General features: G+C 37.3%; 2 protein-coding genes across 6 annotated transcripts in view; one reads left to right on the forward strand and one right to left on the reverse strand.

Moving 5' to 3' along the window:
* The window catches only part of LOC113806317 (serine/threonine-protein kinase Kist), an 18,661-nt gene extending 15,484 nt beyond the window's left edge, over nucleotides 1-3,177 (forward strand). Inside the window, exons 8-12 of the mRNA XM_070145156.1 lie at nucleotides 1-50; nucleotides 736-863; nucleotides 1,283-1,416; nucleotides 1,821-1,996; nucleotides 2,233-3,177. The exon at nucleotides 1-50 is cut by the window's left edge and continues 105 nt beyond it. Coding sequence (XP_070001257.1) covers nucleotides 1-50; nucleotides 736-863; nucleotides 1,283-1,416; nucleotides 1,821-1,996; nucleotides 2,233-2,447 — 703 coding nt within the window. The 3' untranslated portion in view covers nucleotides 2,448-3,177. The remainder of the gene's footprint in view (nucleotides 51-735; nucleotides 864-1,282; nucleotides 1,417-1,820; nucleotides 1,997-2,232) is intronic.
* Nucleotides 3,178-10,582: 7,405 nt separating this feature from the next.
* NFAT (NFAT nuclear factor) overlaps nucleotides 10,583-17,500 on the reverse strand; it is a 204,474-nt gene continuing 197,556 nt past the window's right edge. For all 5 annotated transcript variants that reach the window (XM_070145014.1, XM_070145011.1, XM_070145010.1 and 2 more), the window contains 2 exons: nucleotides 15,902-17,500; nucleotides 10,583-14,908 (listed from right to left, as the gene is read on the reverse strand). The exon at nucleotides 15,902-17,500 is cut by the window's right edge and continues 231 nt beyond it. In XM_070145014.1, the coding sequence (XP_070001115.1) occupies nucleotides 14,904-14,908; nucleotides 15,902-17,500 (1,604 nt within the window). In that variant the 3' untranslated portion in view covers nucleotides 10,583-14,903. The remainder of the gene's footprint in view (nucleotides 14,909-15,901) is intronic.

The following is a 17,500-nucleotide window of genomic DNA, read 5'->3' on the forward strand; positions in this document are numbered from 1 at the left end:
TGTGAGTTTCACAACGAAAGAGAAATTCACGCATGCTGTTCAGAGTAAAGGTGAGCAGAATAATAGTGTTATTGTTGTTGTAAAATTATGTTATCTTACTTTCGATTATCTCGGATGTGTGTTTTGTCTCTGCAGATCTTCATCAGTATTTTCTTTCTGGCATATATATTTTTTAAACTCGTAATCTAAGTTTAAAGTCACAGATGGTCATTAACCCTTTCAGGTTTTGGCTACTTCCCAATTTTGTCTGTGCTGCATAGTGCACCTCACATTCATGAAGCTTATTTGCTCAGTCGTTTTCTTTGGTATTATGTTTGTTTTTGTTGCATTTGAAGCTTGGTTGTTGTACTTAACTGGATATGTTTGAAAAGGCTTAGCAAATGAAGGAAAACTAAAAATTATTTATTTTGGGGATATTTTTGATGCCATCAGAATCCACGTTGTCGAGAACTGGAAGACATCACTTTGCATCATGAGAATTGGATATGTTTGATATGAATCCACATTAGGGGTTACTTTTTTAATCATAGAGCCAAAACAGAATATTTTTTTCCCAATTTAATGTTCAGCTTCATTTACAGACACGTTACCTTTGTTTAGAAATTAGTCAGAGATAAAACTCTCAGTTTCCTTATATTTCAGACGCTACAGCAGGATATGATATAGACATGTACAATAGGCCTAAGGATACTGAGTACCAAGTTTTATAATAAAAGCATTTACAAATTCCCTTAGGGTACCAAGCACCGGAGAGCATCTACTGGAATAAAAAGAGAACAGAGATCAGCAGTTCTGACACACCCGCTGTGGTCAGGCCAGGAATTCCATCGGATGTCTGGAGTGCAGGATGCATCGTTGCAGAGGTTGATATAACTTTTTTTTTCCTGTTGTTGAGACTATGTTATGTTGTTGAGGTGTTAAGTTTGTGATGGCAGTGTGTTGATGTGTTTGAAGGCAATTTTTGTATGGTGGAAATAGAGGATTGTGTGTGTGTGTGAGGAATATTTGCAGGTATTCTGTTGGAAACAATTTTATTTATGAAGGCTGATTTTAGTTTGATTTACCCCTACCAAAAATATCAAAATGTCTGTTTAGTGAGTGCTTTTCTTTTTTCTTCTTTTTTTTTCTTTTATGTGTGTGTGTGTGTGAGTGTAAGTGTGAGTGTGACTGTGGGTGGGTGGGTGGGTGGGTATGTTTGAAACAAATTGGAAATGGTAGGCAATATTATGTGCTACTAAATGCAAATCTTCCTTTGATTATATCATTTGTTTATAAATTGCAGGCTATTGTTGGCTGCCAGTTGTTCCCTAGTTTTTGTGAGACTAATGTCAATAAGGCAGTGAAAGCAGCACTTGCCAGCAGTGCAGCCAACTATTCACCGCAGTTCTTGGATGGAGCATATGACTTTATAACTAGGTGAGGAACTTTTTATTATGAATAGCTTTAGTATCTTTTTACTTTTTAGAGATCCACCAGTGCCAGAAACAGGGCAGATTATGTAGATTAGATTAGTTTTTTTTTTGGGGTTGAGCCATGACTCTTGAACAAGTTGTGTGTTTTATTGTTTTTCCTTGTGTTTGCAGTTTTCATAATCTGCTTTTGTAAAAACGGGACATTTTGCATTTGAAAGTGGGTATAGTCATCTGGTTTTAGAATGAAAAGAGGGATAATTGTTTTAGTAGATACAGGCATTATAGCATGGCCTGTTAAATTATTTCAATCAGACACTGTACATCAATTTCCTTTTGCATTAAAAGTAAGTTTTACAGAAGCTATTGATGAGAAATGCACATTACCTATGATTTCACTCTCTTTTGCAGATGTTTACAAATCTCGCCGGAGGACCGTGCCAGCCCACGAGAGCTCTTGAGTAGCCCCTGGCTAGCCCAGGCCTACCGTCCTACTTTCCATGATTTGTCACTACTTCGGACCACTGTGTTGCGTGTTCTCAATGTGTCAGATGCCCACCAGCTGGAGGGCATTCCTGAAGGTAAAGGTAAGTAATATGTGGTCTGGAAGTTGTATGGAGACTTGAATGATATTGATGAATTAATGTAACTGAATTAAAACATTTTTGATGCATGTGTGGTACTGCAATTATTTATGTGTTATTAGAAGTATGGGTGAAGATTGCAACATTATGTTTTGATCATAGTATACTAGAGAGCTGTGTTCTAGGCTGGTATAAATTACAGGAGTCTTCTTTGTAAAAACAAGAATATTTTTTTGCAGTTGTGGAGAATTATTTCTTGCAGTTGTGCAAGAAGCATGGTGATGTCATCGACTATCACCTGGAAGTGTCACTCGGGGCTTTCTTCGTGCAGTATCACCAGGCTTCAGATGCAGAGGAAGCATACTATATCCTCTCAAAGACAATCTTCAATGACAGAACACTAATTGTAACATTTTTCGACCTCGACTTGTGGCAACAAAGAGAGTTGTATTGAGCCCTGGAAGTTCTCAAAGCGTTCATATTTGCCAGGCGTTGATATAAAAGGTGAGAGTCAGGTTTTGCGTATGAGCATTCAGATAAGGGCGTATGGTAGTTATCTCACTCATGTATAGTATTTAGTCCACGGCAGTTTCCTTGATGGTAGAGTTAGTAATAGTTGTTTCAGAAAATATTTGTTCCCTCCACCCCACTCCAAAAAAAATAAACCTGTAGAAGAGATAGTAGATAGTATATCAGTAAATAAGTAGATAAACATATAGGATATGAAACGACATCTCTTCCATTAGATTTGCTAATTTAAGAAAGAGAAATGGGACTGGAGTTATTCCAACTTCCAAAGAGAATTGTGCTGTGAAAGTAATTTATCTTCCCTCACATAATGTGTATTTACTATATGATGTTGAGTGATTTTATTTTGATGCAAAAAAAATCAACGAAAGTTTTTTTTAACTGATCGTTTGTAGGCATTTTATGAACGTACATTATTAATCATTTTACGACCTGTGTGAAGTGCTCAAAGTTTATTCTTGTGTTTACAGTCTTCATTTTTTTCAAAGTTTCAGTTTCTCCTAAACCATATATTTTCCGATGTTTTTAAGATCTGTTGCTCAGGCGATTGTACAAATTATATATTTTTTTTCTCTCTTTTTTGTGTATTTCAGTGTCACATTGCCTAAAGGCTTCTTCTTCTTCTTCTTCTTCTTCTTCTTCTTCTTCTGCTCTTCTTCCTCTCCCTTCCCCTCCCCCCTCTCCTCGCCTCCCTCCCAACTCTCCTCCTCCTTCCTCTCCTTTTCTTCTTCCTCTTCCTTCTCCTCCTTCCCTTTCCCTCTCCTCTTCTTCCTCCTCCTCCTCCTCCTCCTCCTCCTCTTCCTCCTCCTCTTCCTCCTCCTCTTCCTCCCACTCCTCCTCCTCCTCCCTTTTCTTCTCCACTTCCTCCTCCTCCTCCTCTTCCCCTTCCTTCTTCTTCTCCTCCCCCTCTTCATCCTCATCCTCCCTCTTCCTTTCCTCCTCCTCATTTTTTTCAAAGTTTCATTTTCTCATAAACCATATATTTTCTGATGCTTTTAAGATCTGTTGCTCAAGCAATTGTACAAAATATATTTTTCTCACTTTTTTGTGTCACATTGCCTAAAGGCTTCTTCTTCCTCCTCCTCCTCCTCCTCCTCCTCCTCCTCCTCCTCCTCCTCCTCCTCCTCCTCCTCCCTCTCCTCTTCCTCCTTCTTCTCATCTTCTTTTTCTTCCTCTTCCTCCTTCTTCTCCTCCTCCTCCTCCTTCTTCTCCTTCTCCTCCCTCTCTTCCTCCTCCTCCTCCTCCTTCTGCTCCTCCTTCTCTTCTTTTTCCTCCACCTCCTCCTTCTCCTTCTCCTCCTCTTTCTCCTCCTCCTGAGAATTGGGATTTTTCGCTTTTTAAAACTATGATTTTTGCAGATGATGAAATTGTTAGCTTACATGCTTATTGACCATGTACTGTATAGCTTGTAAAAAGTTGTTTACTAGTCATAGTTTTTTGAACCACACTGTGGCTCATCATGTCATCAGATTGTTCACTGAGGCACACTTGTCTAAAGAACTTGATGATGTGATTAGAAGTTTATTGACTGATGCTAGTGTTTTGGTTATTGATTATTGTTTTTTACTTTTCATAATATTTACTATCAGAACATTAGGCATGAGACAATTTTTTAGGATATTTTTTTATGCCAAAGTATGGCTGTAGTTCTGTGGTAAATTAATGATGTTCATGTAAGATGAATTATGAATGATGTCATGGATTTACATTCTTTTTTGGTGAAATTATATTTGTTCATGATGTGTAACTGTAACAACTCCCTTACATATTTCAAAGATAGTCACAAGCCAGATTATGTTAGCTTTGGTTACATCAGTAAGAAGTTTGTATAGAAAATAGAAAATCTCATCATACAGTCTTAATTTTAAAATTGAATTCATGTAGATCCAAGCAGTGATCTCCCACATGGTCAGGGACTGAGGAAGTAATATAGATGTTAGAATGAATCATATCACCAGAACTTTGGAGAAGAATCGAAACCTGTAAATATGGCATAAGAAAGTGAGTGTATTTCCTTAGGTGAATCAGTTCTCCTTTCATTTCTTGTGAAAGTTTATAAGACTTCTTTGTAAACATTCTTTTAATACTTGTCAGTCCTTGGCCAATTATGGCTTTTTTATTCGATTTATTAGAGTAGCTAAATGTCATGATTTGATAATTCTTTATAGGAATTCATCCCATAATTTGATTTATAGATTCTTAAAAGGAAAATTAGCATAGATAGTAGACATAGCTAGCTGAAGAAAAGAACATTTACAGTGTCTGTGATCCTAACCAGTAAGTATAAAGTAAAAGTGATATAGGCAATGGCATAGTGAAACTTTGCATTTAAGGATTTCATATAACTTTGTTGCTCAGTTATTATTCCATTCCTCTGTTGGTATTGTTGTTTTCCTGAAGTATTTCAAGGAAGTTAAGGATACAGAGAAACTGGCTGGGCATCACCATCCTAAGGAAGGAGTAGAGACACCTGTAGTAGTATTTATGGAAATAATGTTAATTTTTCCAGTTGCCACATCCCCACAATATAGTTTTTAAATGTTTTAATCTACCCAATTTATTTGCAGTAATGTTGTTTTGTTCATCTTTGCAATGGTAAGTTAACAATAAGGTATCAGTTTAACATAATTGAAGCAGCTAAAGAATAGATTTTTAAAAATACACATTGAAATACACAAGTTGTTTCTGCATCTCCCCTGATATCTCTTCCCTGTACCTTGAACCATCCTACCTCTACTCTCCCTATCCCGCAGTGAAAACCCTTTTCCATTCTAAATCCAGATACTCCAATCTCTACCACATCTCCAGTACCTACCCTTCCTACCCCTCACTTTACATGTCGCACCAGACATCCTAAATGTTCTACTCCATCTTTGCCTTCCACACCCTCTCCTACACCCTCCTTTTCCTCAGCTCCTCGAACATCTGTCCCCTCTTCTCGCACCTCAGACCTCCCTACCCAAATACTTTCTGGTAATTTTTGAAGACATCCAAAAATTCCTAGACTTGGTCCAAGATAATGTTCAGTTCCATCATCCACCCTCCAATCCTTCTAGTCTTAGTCCCTCTACATTCAAAGTATTTGCCAATATCCATCTCCTCCCCTGCAGGTTCCCCCTACCCCTCTTCCTCTTACTCTTTCCCAACAAACCTCATCCTATCCTTGTCCATTTACACCATTCCCTTTTCTTCCTCCATTATCCTTACCTATCCCTCCTGGATACTCTTGTGAATCCCTTCTGTCGCAACAGTGTCCTTCGAATTCCTCCCCACCTGACGCTCTTCCTGATATTTCACCTCCTTCAGTCCCCTTATCCCATCCCCCAGACTTCTCCTGCTACTTCTCCAACAGTCATCTCTATCTGTATTACCTGCTGATAATTTCATATCAGCTCTTTTACCAGTTTGTCCTTAAAGCAATGTTGCTATAGCTTCCCCAACAACAGATACACCCCATTCTGTCTAATCACCCTATACCCTTAACCTTTTCCTTTATTATCTCCAATTTATTTTATTTGCACCCCCTCTTTACCCTTTTCCCCGTCATACTATCCTATAGCACTATAATCTTTGACATTTAAAACTCTTTGTATTAATCGTTAACTCATTTATCCTTTTCACAACCAATAATTTATCCTAGTGCTATATGACCTTAGATGTCTAGCTCATTTATTCGTTTCAGCCATTAACCATTATAAAAAGATTATTGGATCAAAGCATTTCTAGGTCATACAGATTTCCCTGATTTTGCAGTTTATATCTGTCAAATATTGCTTTTTCTTGATTATTGTCTCTGTGTGGAGTGTCGTACAAAGGTGAAGATGGTTATTTTTACTTTTTGAAAATAAAATTACCATATTGTCTTACCAGGTTTTATATGTATATAATATTTTGTACATAAGAAAACACGAGATTGTATTTTTATATTACTGTTATTTAATTTCTTTTATGATTAGTTTTTTTGTGCATGTGTTGTGTCAGAATTTGAAAGGAGTAGAAGTGCATGAATATATATATATATATATATATATATATATATATATATATATATATATATATATATATATATATATATATATATATGTGTGTGTGTGTGTGTGTGTGTGTGTGTGTGTGTGTGTGTGTGTGTGTGTGTGTGTGTGTGTGTGTGTGTGTGTGTGTGTCTGTCTATATGTATATGTATATATACACATACACATACATATACATACATATATGCATTCATACATATATATACATGTATGTGTGTATATATGTATATATATATATATATATATATATATATATATATATATATATATATATATATATATATATATATATATATATGTATATATATATATATATATATATATATATATATATATATATATATATATATATATATATATGTATATTTAAATTATATACATGCATATACATATACACAGACACACATACATAATACAGATACACACATTTACATATACACACACATATACACATACACATACATATACACACATATATAGATACACACATTTACATTTACCATTCCTCCTGACCTGTTGAGGGGTGTGGTCATCTCTCTCTGGAAAGGGGAAGGGGAACCGATGGGACTGCAGCAATCACCGAGGCATCATACTGCTCAGTATACCAGGTAAGATTCTTGCTCACATCTTTCTGAGATGTATCACAGAAGACCTACTGAGGCACCAGAGGCTGGAGCAATCTGGATTTACTCCTGGTAAGTCCACAATAGACCGTATTCTTGCACTTCGAGTCATTGTAGAGCGCAGTTGTGAGTTTGGGTGTGAGGTGCTTGCAGCCTACATCAACCTCAAGAAGGCGTTTGATACGGTGCATCGAGAGTCACACTAGGTAATCCTGAGACTGGGGGGAATATCAACAAGGATTATTAGACTAATTGTAAGTCTATATACTGGTAGTGAAAGTGCTGTAAAGTATGGTGGAGGCCTGTCGATATTATTTCCTGTTAGTTCAGGAGTGAGGCAAGGCTGTGTCCTTGCACTAACACTTTTCAACACTTGCATGGACTGGATACTGGGCAGAGCTACTATTCAATGTCATTGTGGAGCAAGTCTGGCCAGTATCAAGGTTACTGATCTTGAATATGCAGACGATGTTGCTATCATATCTGAGTCTTTGGAAACCTTAGTGGTGGCTCTGGATGCATTTAGTAATGAAGCAAAGCCCTTGGGTCTAGAGGTCTCCTGGACCAAGACCAAGATCCAGGACTTTGGGGACTTGCTAGGAAAACCTGTTCAGTCGGCATGTGCTTGCGGCAAGGACATTGAAGTCACAGAGAGCTTTACATACCTTGGTAGTGTAGTTCATAATTCTAGGCTGTCAGACCAGGAAGTCAGCAGACAGATTGGCGTAGCAGCAGGGGTCATGAACTCTCTCGACAAGAGTATTTGGAGATGCTGGTACCTGTGCAGAAGGACTAAGTTATGCATCTTCAAGGCTCTGATAATACCCTTTGCTGTATGGTAGTGCAACCTGAACATTATCTTGTGTCTTGGAGTCTCATCTTGATGCCTTATATAAAAGGTCCTTGCACCGGATCTTGGGTTACTGTTGGCGGGATCATGTGTCCAACCAACGGTTGCACTGTGAGACTGGCACAGGACCTGTTATCATCACAATCTGGAATCGCCAACTCAGGCTAAACGGCCACCTGGTTCGCTTTCCTCAGGTTGATCCTGCCCATCAGGTTGCCTTGGTTGGAGGAGGCCTGTGGGACGACCTAGGAAGTTGTGGTTTGGGTAGATTGATCAAACCTGTCATGAGGAGCTTAAGATGGGCCAAGTCCCTGTCTAGCAGCTTGCCATGCAAAGGGTGGATACGGCTATGCACCCCCGTCTGCATTAGCTCCCATATGATGATGATTTACATATACACATACACATGCACATACATATACACATACATATACTTATACATATATACTTATATACATACATACTCATACATACTTGAAGAAAGATCTTGAGAAATTGCCCAGTGACTGGCTAAGTTAACAAGATTGATGCCCTGTATCACAACTGTTTTATAGGGGATTTGTTATTTTTGGAATAATTTATTCTGTAACAGAAAGAAAAAGTATTATTCATTGATATTGTGTTCATCTTAATATTATCATGAACACTGTATGATAAAAGTGAATATTTGATTAAATTTATTGAAAAAGTGAAAAATATATTTACTTTACAATATTCTTTTAATTGAAAGTATGTGCACTTTATTGTAGTTTTTTAATGTATTCAATGCAGATAACAATTAAAAGTCATATTGCTTGATCTTCTCTTCCTTTTTTTAATATCCTATTACTTCGGAACATGTTGATTCTTCTGTGTTTGTTGCTCATCCATTGTGTGGTTCTTCATCACCCCAAAAATTGTTTTGGTAAAGCCATTGGATACAGGCGACATGGGCGTCTTGTCATCAACAAATTTGGTTAAATGGAAAGTCTCATCATGGGAAATTGTTGCCAAGTGTTGGGTGCTGAGGTCAACTTTTCATGAGTGCACAAAGACCCTGCAGCGAGATTGATTCTGTTGGATCATCTTTTATATCCATTTTATTCAGGGTTACCATGGCTAACAATAAAGATTCTTTACCCTTATTAGGGGCATTAAGGCTTGCCACTTCAACTAGCGTATCTGAATTTGATTTTGTTGGTTTTCCGACCCCTGCCCCTCTTTTAACCATGGCTCCGACCAATGATACTAATACCCCCTCCTTGATGTTTACTGACAACTCTATCCACTCAGGTCGTTACTCAACCTTTAGAATGCACCTCTTACTCTCTCCCAACGTTTTCCACTCCATCTCCTACTATAATGTCTTCTTCAATGTCTACCCCCACTTCCTTTATTGCTACTCATGTCGTGTAATGTCTGTGTTGAAACAAGTGAAATAAAAACACCCCGGGAAGTGTTGCCCAGATCTACACCACATGTCTCCTTGATTATTTGTTTGTACACGGTTTTGCACTCCATAGACTTATCTAGCAAACTTGATACTAGTAATAGCTTTTGACCTGACTCAGGACCTAGCCAAAGAAAGACTTATCTGGCGAACTTAATACATCTAATAACTTTTGACCTAACCCAGGAAAAGGTGATAACAGACTACTGTTGTGAGATAAGGCATGTCCTAGTGAGAATAGGCATGTCCTAACCATAGAAATACATTCATTTGACTAGTAAGAGCTAATGAAGAAGTGTGAATATAGGAAAAGAACCAATGAAAAGAAGAGGATATAAGAGTAAGGGGGAGCAGCAAAACGTGTGACAAAAAGAAATCAGTCTTTGAGCAGACCCCACACTAGCTGCATCTGAACCTGTTACTCAGTGAATTACTCAAACACTTCTTCAACAGATCTCCCAAGGTTCAACTTATTATAACCCAAGACTAAGGAAATATTTAGTAAGTCAATAAAGTTATTGCACAGTGTTAACTCCCTGGATAGGTAATAAAAACTCTCTTGTCACCTTGATACAGTATAACAATTGACAAATATTGACCCTGGAAAATGGCATAACACCAAAAAACATGAAAAAGGAGTAATAGCATTACAAAGAGAAGGCAAGGAGTCTTGATACCATGTGAGTGTTTGTGTTGACCAGACCTGTAAGCCACATACCCAGGAGGATTGCCGCTCAGGGATTTTGGTCCCCACTCACTGAGGCACCCGTGTACAATGGATGAATTTCTTCTTTAAAGGTGACAAAACTCCAATATTAATTTGCTTTGTCCTTATGCTTTCTGAATTATTAGCAAATGACAAACGTAAATGAAAAGATGAAAAAAAATATTTAGGAATAATATAGGTTTTTCTTGGGCAGAATCATCCTGGCTGTCTCAGAAAACACATTACTCCAAAAATGTATTGCAGAAATGCAGCTGGAACATTTCTATTTACCTGTGTATTAGATAATTTAATTTGATGTCTTCAAGTTAATTTTTTTCCCCTTTTGCACTTGCATTTGTCTTATTTCTCTCTTCCTACTAGTAACTATTTCCAAATAAGGGTTTTAATTGGAAAACACAATGTATATAACCATTTCTTTATTAATTATAATGCACAAATCCAATATCTGTAAAGCCATTTATGCATGGTTGAATAGAAACTACCAACAGAAGCTTAGAAAAGCAGTGCCTTCAATGAATTTACAAAATAATACTAATGTCTTCTTAAAATTAACTCTGCTGGAAATTAACTGTCAATTTTTAATAGTTCATGAAGACACTACAACTACTGTTTTGGTCCACAACACAATCCAAACGAGAGTGCCCAGGAAAGCAGGAGTTATATATATTAAAAAATATATATGTTAAAAAACAAAAAAGAAGAAAAATAAATGATGAAACATTAGCATCTACTTCTTTTCAAGAATTAATTCACAAACTGATGTGTTCATGGTGTCTTTGTATTTCCTATTACCTAATTTCTGGCAAAAATAAATTGATGCAGCATATTGTTCCAAATACATAATTGTACAAGCTTCATGACTATAATGAATGCATTCCTATGCATAGCTGGTATTCATGTCCTGTAAAAATTTCTAGAATTACATGAAGAATATTGTCTCGGCACCTATTTACCTGTTTATCCTTTAGCACAAAAGCAAAGCTTAGTGAGAGTGAACAGGATATCAAAACTGTTGTAGTTACATTAAATACTGCCTTTGAAATACACCTGAACTTTGTAGCACTAGAATTGAGACTGCTCAGTGACATAACAATCATCCAACAATCTCTTTACGTAAGAATGCAATCACAAGCATGTTGTGACTATCTGACTGTGAATGTTTAAACAAAGGGTAACTGGATTGTGCAGACACCATGTACATATCATTATCTTAAATTTGCTGGTGCTGTATCATGGGCCTTCATTAAGCTAAAGGGATGTTATTATATTTATATAGAACCTCAATGACTATGAACATTTGAGCTAAATTTTTTTTGTTTGTTTTGTTTTTTTACACAGAAAGTTAAATTGTTCCCAACTCAATGGTCCTGTTGCCTCAGCTGTCCTGACATTGGTATTCAGCATTAACACAGCAATGTCAACGTTTAAATTCTGTTTACTTGACTCCTTTGCTTATTTCAACAATGGTATGTTCTGTCACTGCAATAAAATGCTTTTGCAGTAATAATACAATTTCCACGGATCAACATTCCCTAAAACAGTGACAGTATCCATCCATTACATGCATGCCTTGTGTACTATAAAACATGGCTTTCAAAAGCCTTTGACCATACTAGTCCATACAAAAGTATATGAAAATATGCTACTGTCAAAATGTTGAAAATGCCAAAAAATTAAATATTCCATTGAATTTGTAAGACATGGAAAATACATGCTACTCTTCAATTGCCTACAATATACTGGCAGTTTCTAAACATACGAAGAGGTTGAGTTGAACCCCATCTACAAGGATGAGAGAATCTGTTAAATCTGGCTAAATTAATCATGTTCCCTAAAGACATGACCACACAACATCAAATGAATACTGTGAGGTCTTCTGTCGAAACCATGAAGATGAGCACAAATACTGATGAATATTAGAAATAGGTTGGTCCACATATATATACTTCCCAGCTCTCCCATTGCAGAAAAGCTTAAGGAAAAATTGTATACATATAAAACTGTAAGCAAAATAAAAAAAAGGAAAGAGTACCACGCCTTTTTCTATTGTTTGTCTTTTAACAAAAACCCAAGATATTTTTAACTTGCATCAAAATGCAGTTGATAGCAACAATAATTGTCTTTCAGATAAAAATAACCTTCTAACCCTCACTTCCCAGCATTTATGAGGTGTATCCCTCATCAAGGGACATGAGCTTGAAAAATATTTCAATGGAGGGACTAGTCTCATCTAATTAGTAATTTCATTTTATTTATCTAGTAAAAGTAAAAAGGGAATATTCTCATTCTTTTTCTATTTTTTAATAAATGTAAACAAAAATGGATAGGAAGACCAAAAAATATTGAGTCCCTCCTTATGCCCTTGAAAACAAAATGCTGCTGACGAACTGGAAAATCTAATCTTAGAGAGCACAGAAGTTGCCATCATTTGGGGGGACCTTTGACGTATCAAAACAAGATTCTGGAGAAAGAAAAGAATGAAAAGAATTGTACCAGCTAAATTGTATTTAATACCAGCACACTCAAAATCCAACTGCCATCTCTGGATAGCAATGAAACTGTATCATGTATCAAAATAAGCACTTCTGGGTTAAATATGGAAAAATAATACTCATTAGTAGCATTTACAGTAAGTTGGCTCTCTAATTTACACATGCTAAGCCATAAAACCCTTGTTCAATAGCACATATTCTTTTGCAACAGAATTTCTCCTAAGAAAACAGTTATTCAAAGGTACACTTCAATCAGCCTATTTACTAACAACTTTGGCAACAGATGTTACTATGTACAGAGCAAAGAAATGAACATCTAAAAGATATTGCACAAACATTAATTTGTACTGCCCCTTCTTAGTGACTCAAGACAGTAATGGAGGAGTGGGCTGAAATTTCCACTGAACTAAACCCTCAATACAGTGTAGAATCAATGGTTAGCACTGACACACTTACAGTGGACTAAGTAATACATATATATGCACATGTGGATACATACATATATATGCAAATTACAAGACAGGGTGAGATTTCCATTTCTTAACCTAAACAAGGATTGGGTTAACATACAATTATGGCAATACTATAGTAAAATATACTTAAAACTAAATATATGTAGCTGACTCTCAGTACTTTTGAAAATACTCTTGCTAAATAACAAACAGTGATGTCTTTCAAACGAAAAGAAAAGAAAAAAAAAATTAAGTACAATATAATAATTATAACTCTTATTTAGCTTAACTAATAATCAAATATATAACTACTTTAATTCTGATTACAAACATAAGTTTGCATATAACAATATATTTATATATATATATGAATATATATATATATGACATAATTTTGAAGTATAGAACTATGTACAAATCACAAGTACTTAAATCAAAAGTACTCACTTATCTATCTCTTATCTTTTAAGTTTATTAAGCCACAAGCACAAGTGCTGTTTGTGTAATCTTAAGCAATTTCCGTGACCAGGCAGAAAGATTGACAACACATACTCTCATAAATGCCAACCAACGTTTTTTTGAACCATACAATAGGACAAAATGGAAGAAAAATCAAAATTATATAAGCAAAAAAAAAACATGGCTGTAAGAAAAAAAAAGTGGAATAATAGTCAATAAAGAAATGAGAGAAAGAGACAAAAAGAAACCTACAACAAAATTAAAAAAGCATAAATAATGAAGGATAAAACAAGTCGAGAAAGGTGAAGAAAAGAGAGAAAAAAGGAATCCAAACTAATAAGACATATGACATAAAACGCCACAAGACTACACTGTCTGGACCTTGCTCCTATAGCTAACAACAAACAAATTGAAATCCTTAACGAATCTCGATACAACGAATGAGGCTGTCATTTCTCATTTTGAGCATGTAGTTATCAAATAAATTAGTACATATACTATGCCTATTTTAAGTCACATTGAATATCAATGAATAATTAAAGGAAAATAAAAGTCACTGATAGGGGAAAGAACGAAAGTACCAGGAAATCAATAGACTTTCTTGGCTGAACACAAAAAAGAAGCACTGTGTTACAACCAAAAATCTCAAATAACAATGCTTATTGTGGGCTTAACCTAAGTCTTCTAAATAATAATATAAACCCTTAAAACCTTAAAAGCCATTCATGTGTGTTCTAAATAAACTAGAGTTTCTAGAGAGAGTTTAATACCTGAACCTATAAACTCCTTTCTCAAAACTTCTAAAAACAAAAAAAAAACATATTAGACTATTTAGGTGTGATCAGGCTGCAGTGGACTACCATTTATCATTCTTTTACTTTACTTTAATTACCGTAAAATTATTCAGTGCATATCTTACACCAATTTGGTTCTAACCTATCAGCATCAGAAATGTTTTAGCTTTCGGTCTGGTAGCCTATCCATCATACAATCTCTGCTTACACAGGACCTGAACATCTTTATTACATTGGTCCACAATATTGCCGTAAACATTCATTAATCATCCACTGAAAACACACCAGTATTGTCATTGGTTGCTGTGTACAGCTGAGAACACAGCAAGCCTCAACATTTTTGAAACAGGCTGGATGTCAATCCTCCTTTGAGCTGTCAAGCTTGCTGGAAAGGTCCTTCACACCCCAGCCCACATCAGCAGAATTTGGGCTGCAGGTTGCTGGAGACTGTGGTCCCTTTAATGGTCAGGCCACTGGCCAAGGGGCTGCTCTCCAATCAATTATGCAGGTTTGATGCCAGCTTCTTCACACTGGAAGGAGAAAGATTCAGTTGGATTGGAGAATCTATCCATGATTGAAATACTGCTACCAATAATAAAGGTAATAACTGTAATAACACTAACAGCATTAACCCATTGTTTCTCACATCACATAATGTGGTTGCATTGGGTACACCCAGAGGTTTCTCACATCACAATACATTTACAAATATATGTTTTTTGTGCCCATTTTTTGCCTTGTATGGGCAATAATAAGGTTTCCAGAGCTGTCCTTATAGTCATGGCAGGTAAATGCTGCCGATCCCTAGATGTATATACCCATCTTTTTCATTCATAGCTTTCATGAGAAGATGGAGAATTTATTGATGACGAGGGAGACTGATAGTGATGACCCCCGAGATGATAGTGATAAAGATAGGGATTATGTATTTGGCAAAGGTTATTCTAAGAGCGAGGAAAGCAGTGATGATGCCTCCACACACTGTAGGTGCTGCTGCCTCATCTCGGTCATCTACTTCATGGGTACAACCTTCCCATGCTTGACATATGTAAATAGAAATAGTGTAAGGAAAGAAACTAATGTAGAAATAATGTAAGCAAGAGCAGGTATGTTCACTGAGGGGCTCATGAGATTGCTAAAGGGTGTATTTATGTTATTTGTATGATTTTGTTTTGAAAATGAACATTCAGCTGTATGTAAAATATGCTGGAAGACCGTGTATGAAGCGTATCAGAAGCGAAGGGAGATGTGGGTAAGTCCCAGTCAGAGAGCCTAGTGTGGGGATTTAAAAATGGAATGCTGATCCCTTTAAATATTTTCATTTGTGTTTCTTGGTTGATTTTGGGTTGTTTTGCCTAAGAAAAAAAAATTGTAACCTCTGGGGGTACCCTATATTCAAACTAATGTAACACTTAACAGGTTAATAATGATAATTAATAAATCACATTTCAGTTATAATACTTACTAGAAATTGTATGCATGTAAATATACTATCGATATAACAACAGACAGAAATTACTTACCATTGTCAAAGCAATTTGGATCAAAGTAATTGAGAAGTTCAGTTTCCGAGAGGTTGATAGCTGAACTGACTTCATTCTGCATTGTTGCTTGTGTGGTTGTTGCATTATGATTCAAAAGTACTTCCCCCTGGCTTCTATTGTCTGTCTGTTGACTCTGACTGGTTACAGGGACAGTCGTCGTTCCAAGTTGCATTGGTGCCACTGGGCTTGACTGTGACAGAAGTGGGTCTGATCTTGTCAATGCTGATGAGGCAACTGGCACAGTGGTGATCATAGGTGCTTGGTGGGAGGTTGTGGTGGCTGTCACAACCACTTGTGTTGGCATCAGCTGGCACAGACCTGTTGATTGTGACAGCAAAGGATCTGAGACCACAACAGACATGGCAGGAGACCCATTCAGAGGCTGCTGTTGGTTGGTGTGCTGGGGTACTATCTTTGATCCTGTGTCAGCTTCTGCTTGAGATACATTCTGTGTTGCATGATGTGTTGGTGGCTGGCATGTCTGGCTCTGTGTTGTCATCAGTGTTTGTGTTACATCCATAGCCATAGGCTGGTTGACATGCTGGTTGGCCGATTCATTGAATGTCTGCATCAGACCTTGGTTGATGGGCTGATACACTGCCTGCTGTGTTGAGTTTCCAATTGGCTGATCCACATTCATCACATGGTTAATAATGGAATTGTTTTGAACTGGTGATGTATTGAAAATTGTTTGAGAAGCAGAACTGCCAATGTTACTGTCAGGAGTATTGCCAGAGATATTTGTACAAATGGGTGTAGCCTGGGTGTTGCACTGGCTCACCACTACCTTTTGTTGTGGTGCAGACACAATGGATGCAAAGTCAGCCCTCTCTGCAGCTTGTGATACAATGGTCGTAGGCAGACTGCAGTTAATGCCTGCTCCCTGCATGTACTGGTATTCCATGGGGACAATTTGTTCACGCATTTTCTTTTTTGGTGGCTCTGGACAGATTGGAGTCTCTCCCACACATACACGAACTGTTCTTGCAAGTCCTGGAGAGGAGACCACCGTGGTGGAAGCAACAGGTGTCATTGATGTGATGGGGGCCACACGGGCCACTCTAGGCCCTGAGCTGACTGTGTGCATTGATGGCACTGAAGACAACACAGTGAAAGGTAAGAGGCTGACAGTTGGGGACACAGTTGAAGTCATAGCAGTCGTGGGATGGGTCACTGTGGGGGCACAGGTGCTCTTGGGTACCATGGGAACAATGGGACTCACTCCAGTTGATTTTTGCGTCTTGGCAGTCAAAAGACTTGAAAGACAGTGTGTGGCTGACACAGGGAGTGCAGCAGAAATTCTCTGAGAGGTGGCTGACACTGTGGAGCTCTTTTCCCCAGTCTCCTCCGGGGTCTTGGCACCTCCAGGCGATGAGAGGTTCTCCTTCATGGACTTCACCAGCTCTTCAACCAGCTGCAGAACAGAGTTGTGCAGATTGGATCCAGATGGCAAAGAAAGTGCAATCTTCAGCATCTCAACTAAGCTCTCTAGGCTGACTGCGCCTTGAACGGACTGCTTTTGCAGGGTCATCTTGGAGCCATTCTCATCTATGTATGTCTCTTCTTCCTTAACATCCA

The sequence above is a fragment of the Penaeus vannamei genome, chromosome 33 (genome assembly GCF_042767895.1).
Source record: "Penaeus vannamei isolate JL-2024 chromosome 33, ASM4276789v1, whole genome shotgun sequence".
In the NCBI taxonomy this organism is placed as follows: Eukaryota; Metazoa; Arthropoda; class Malacostraca; order Decapoda; family Penaeidae; genus Penaeus; species Penaeus vannamei.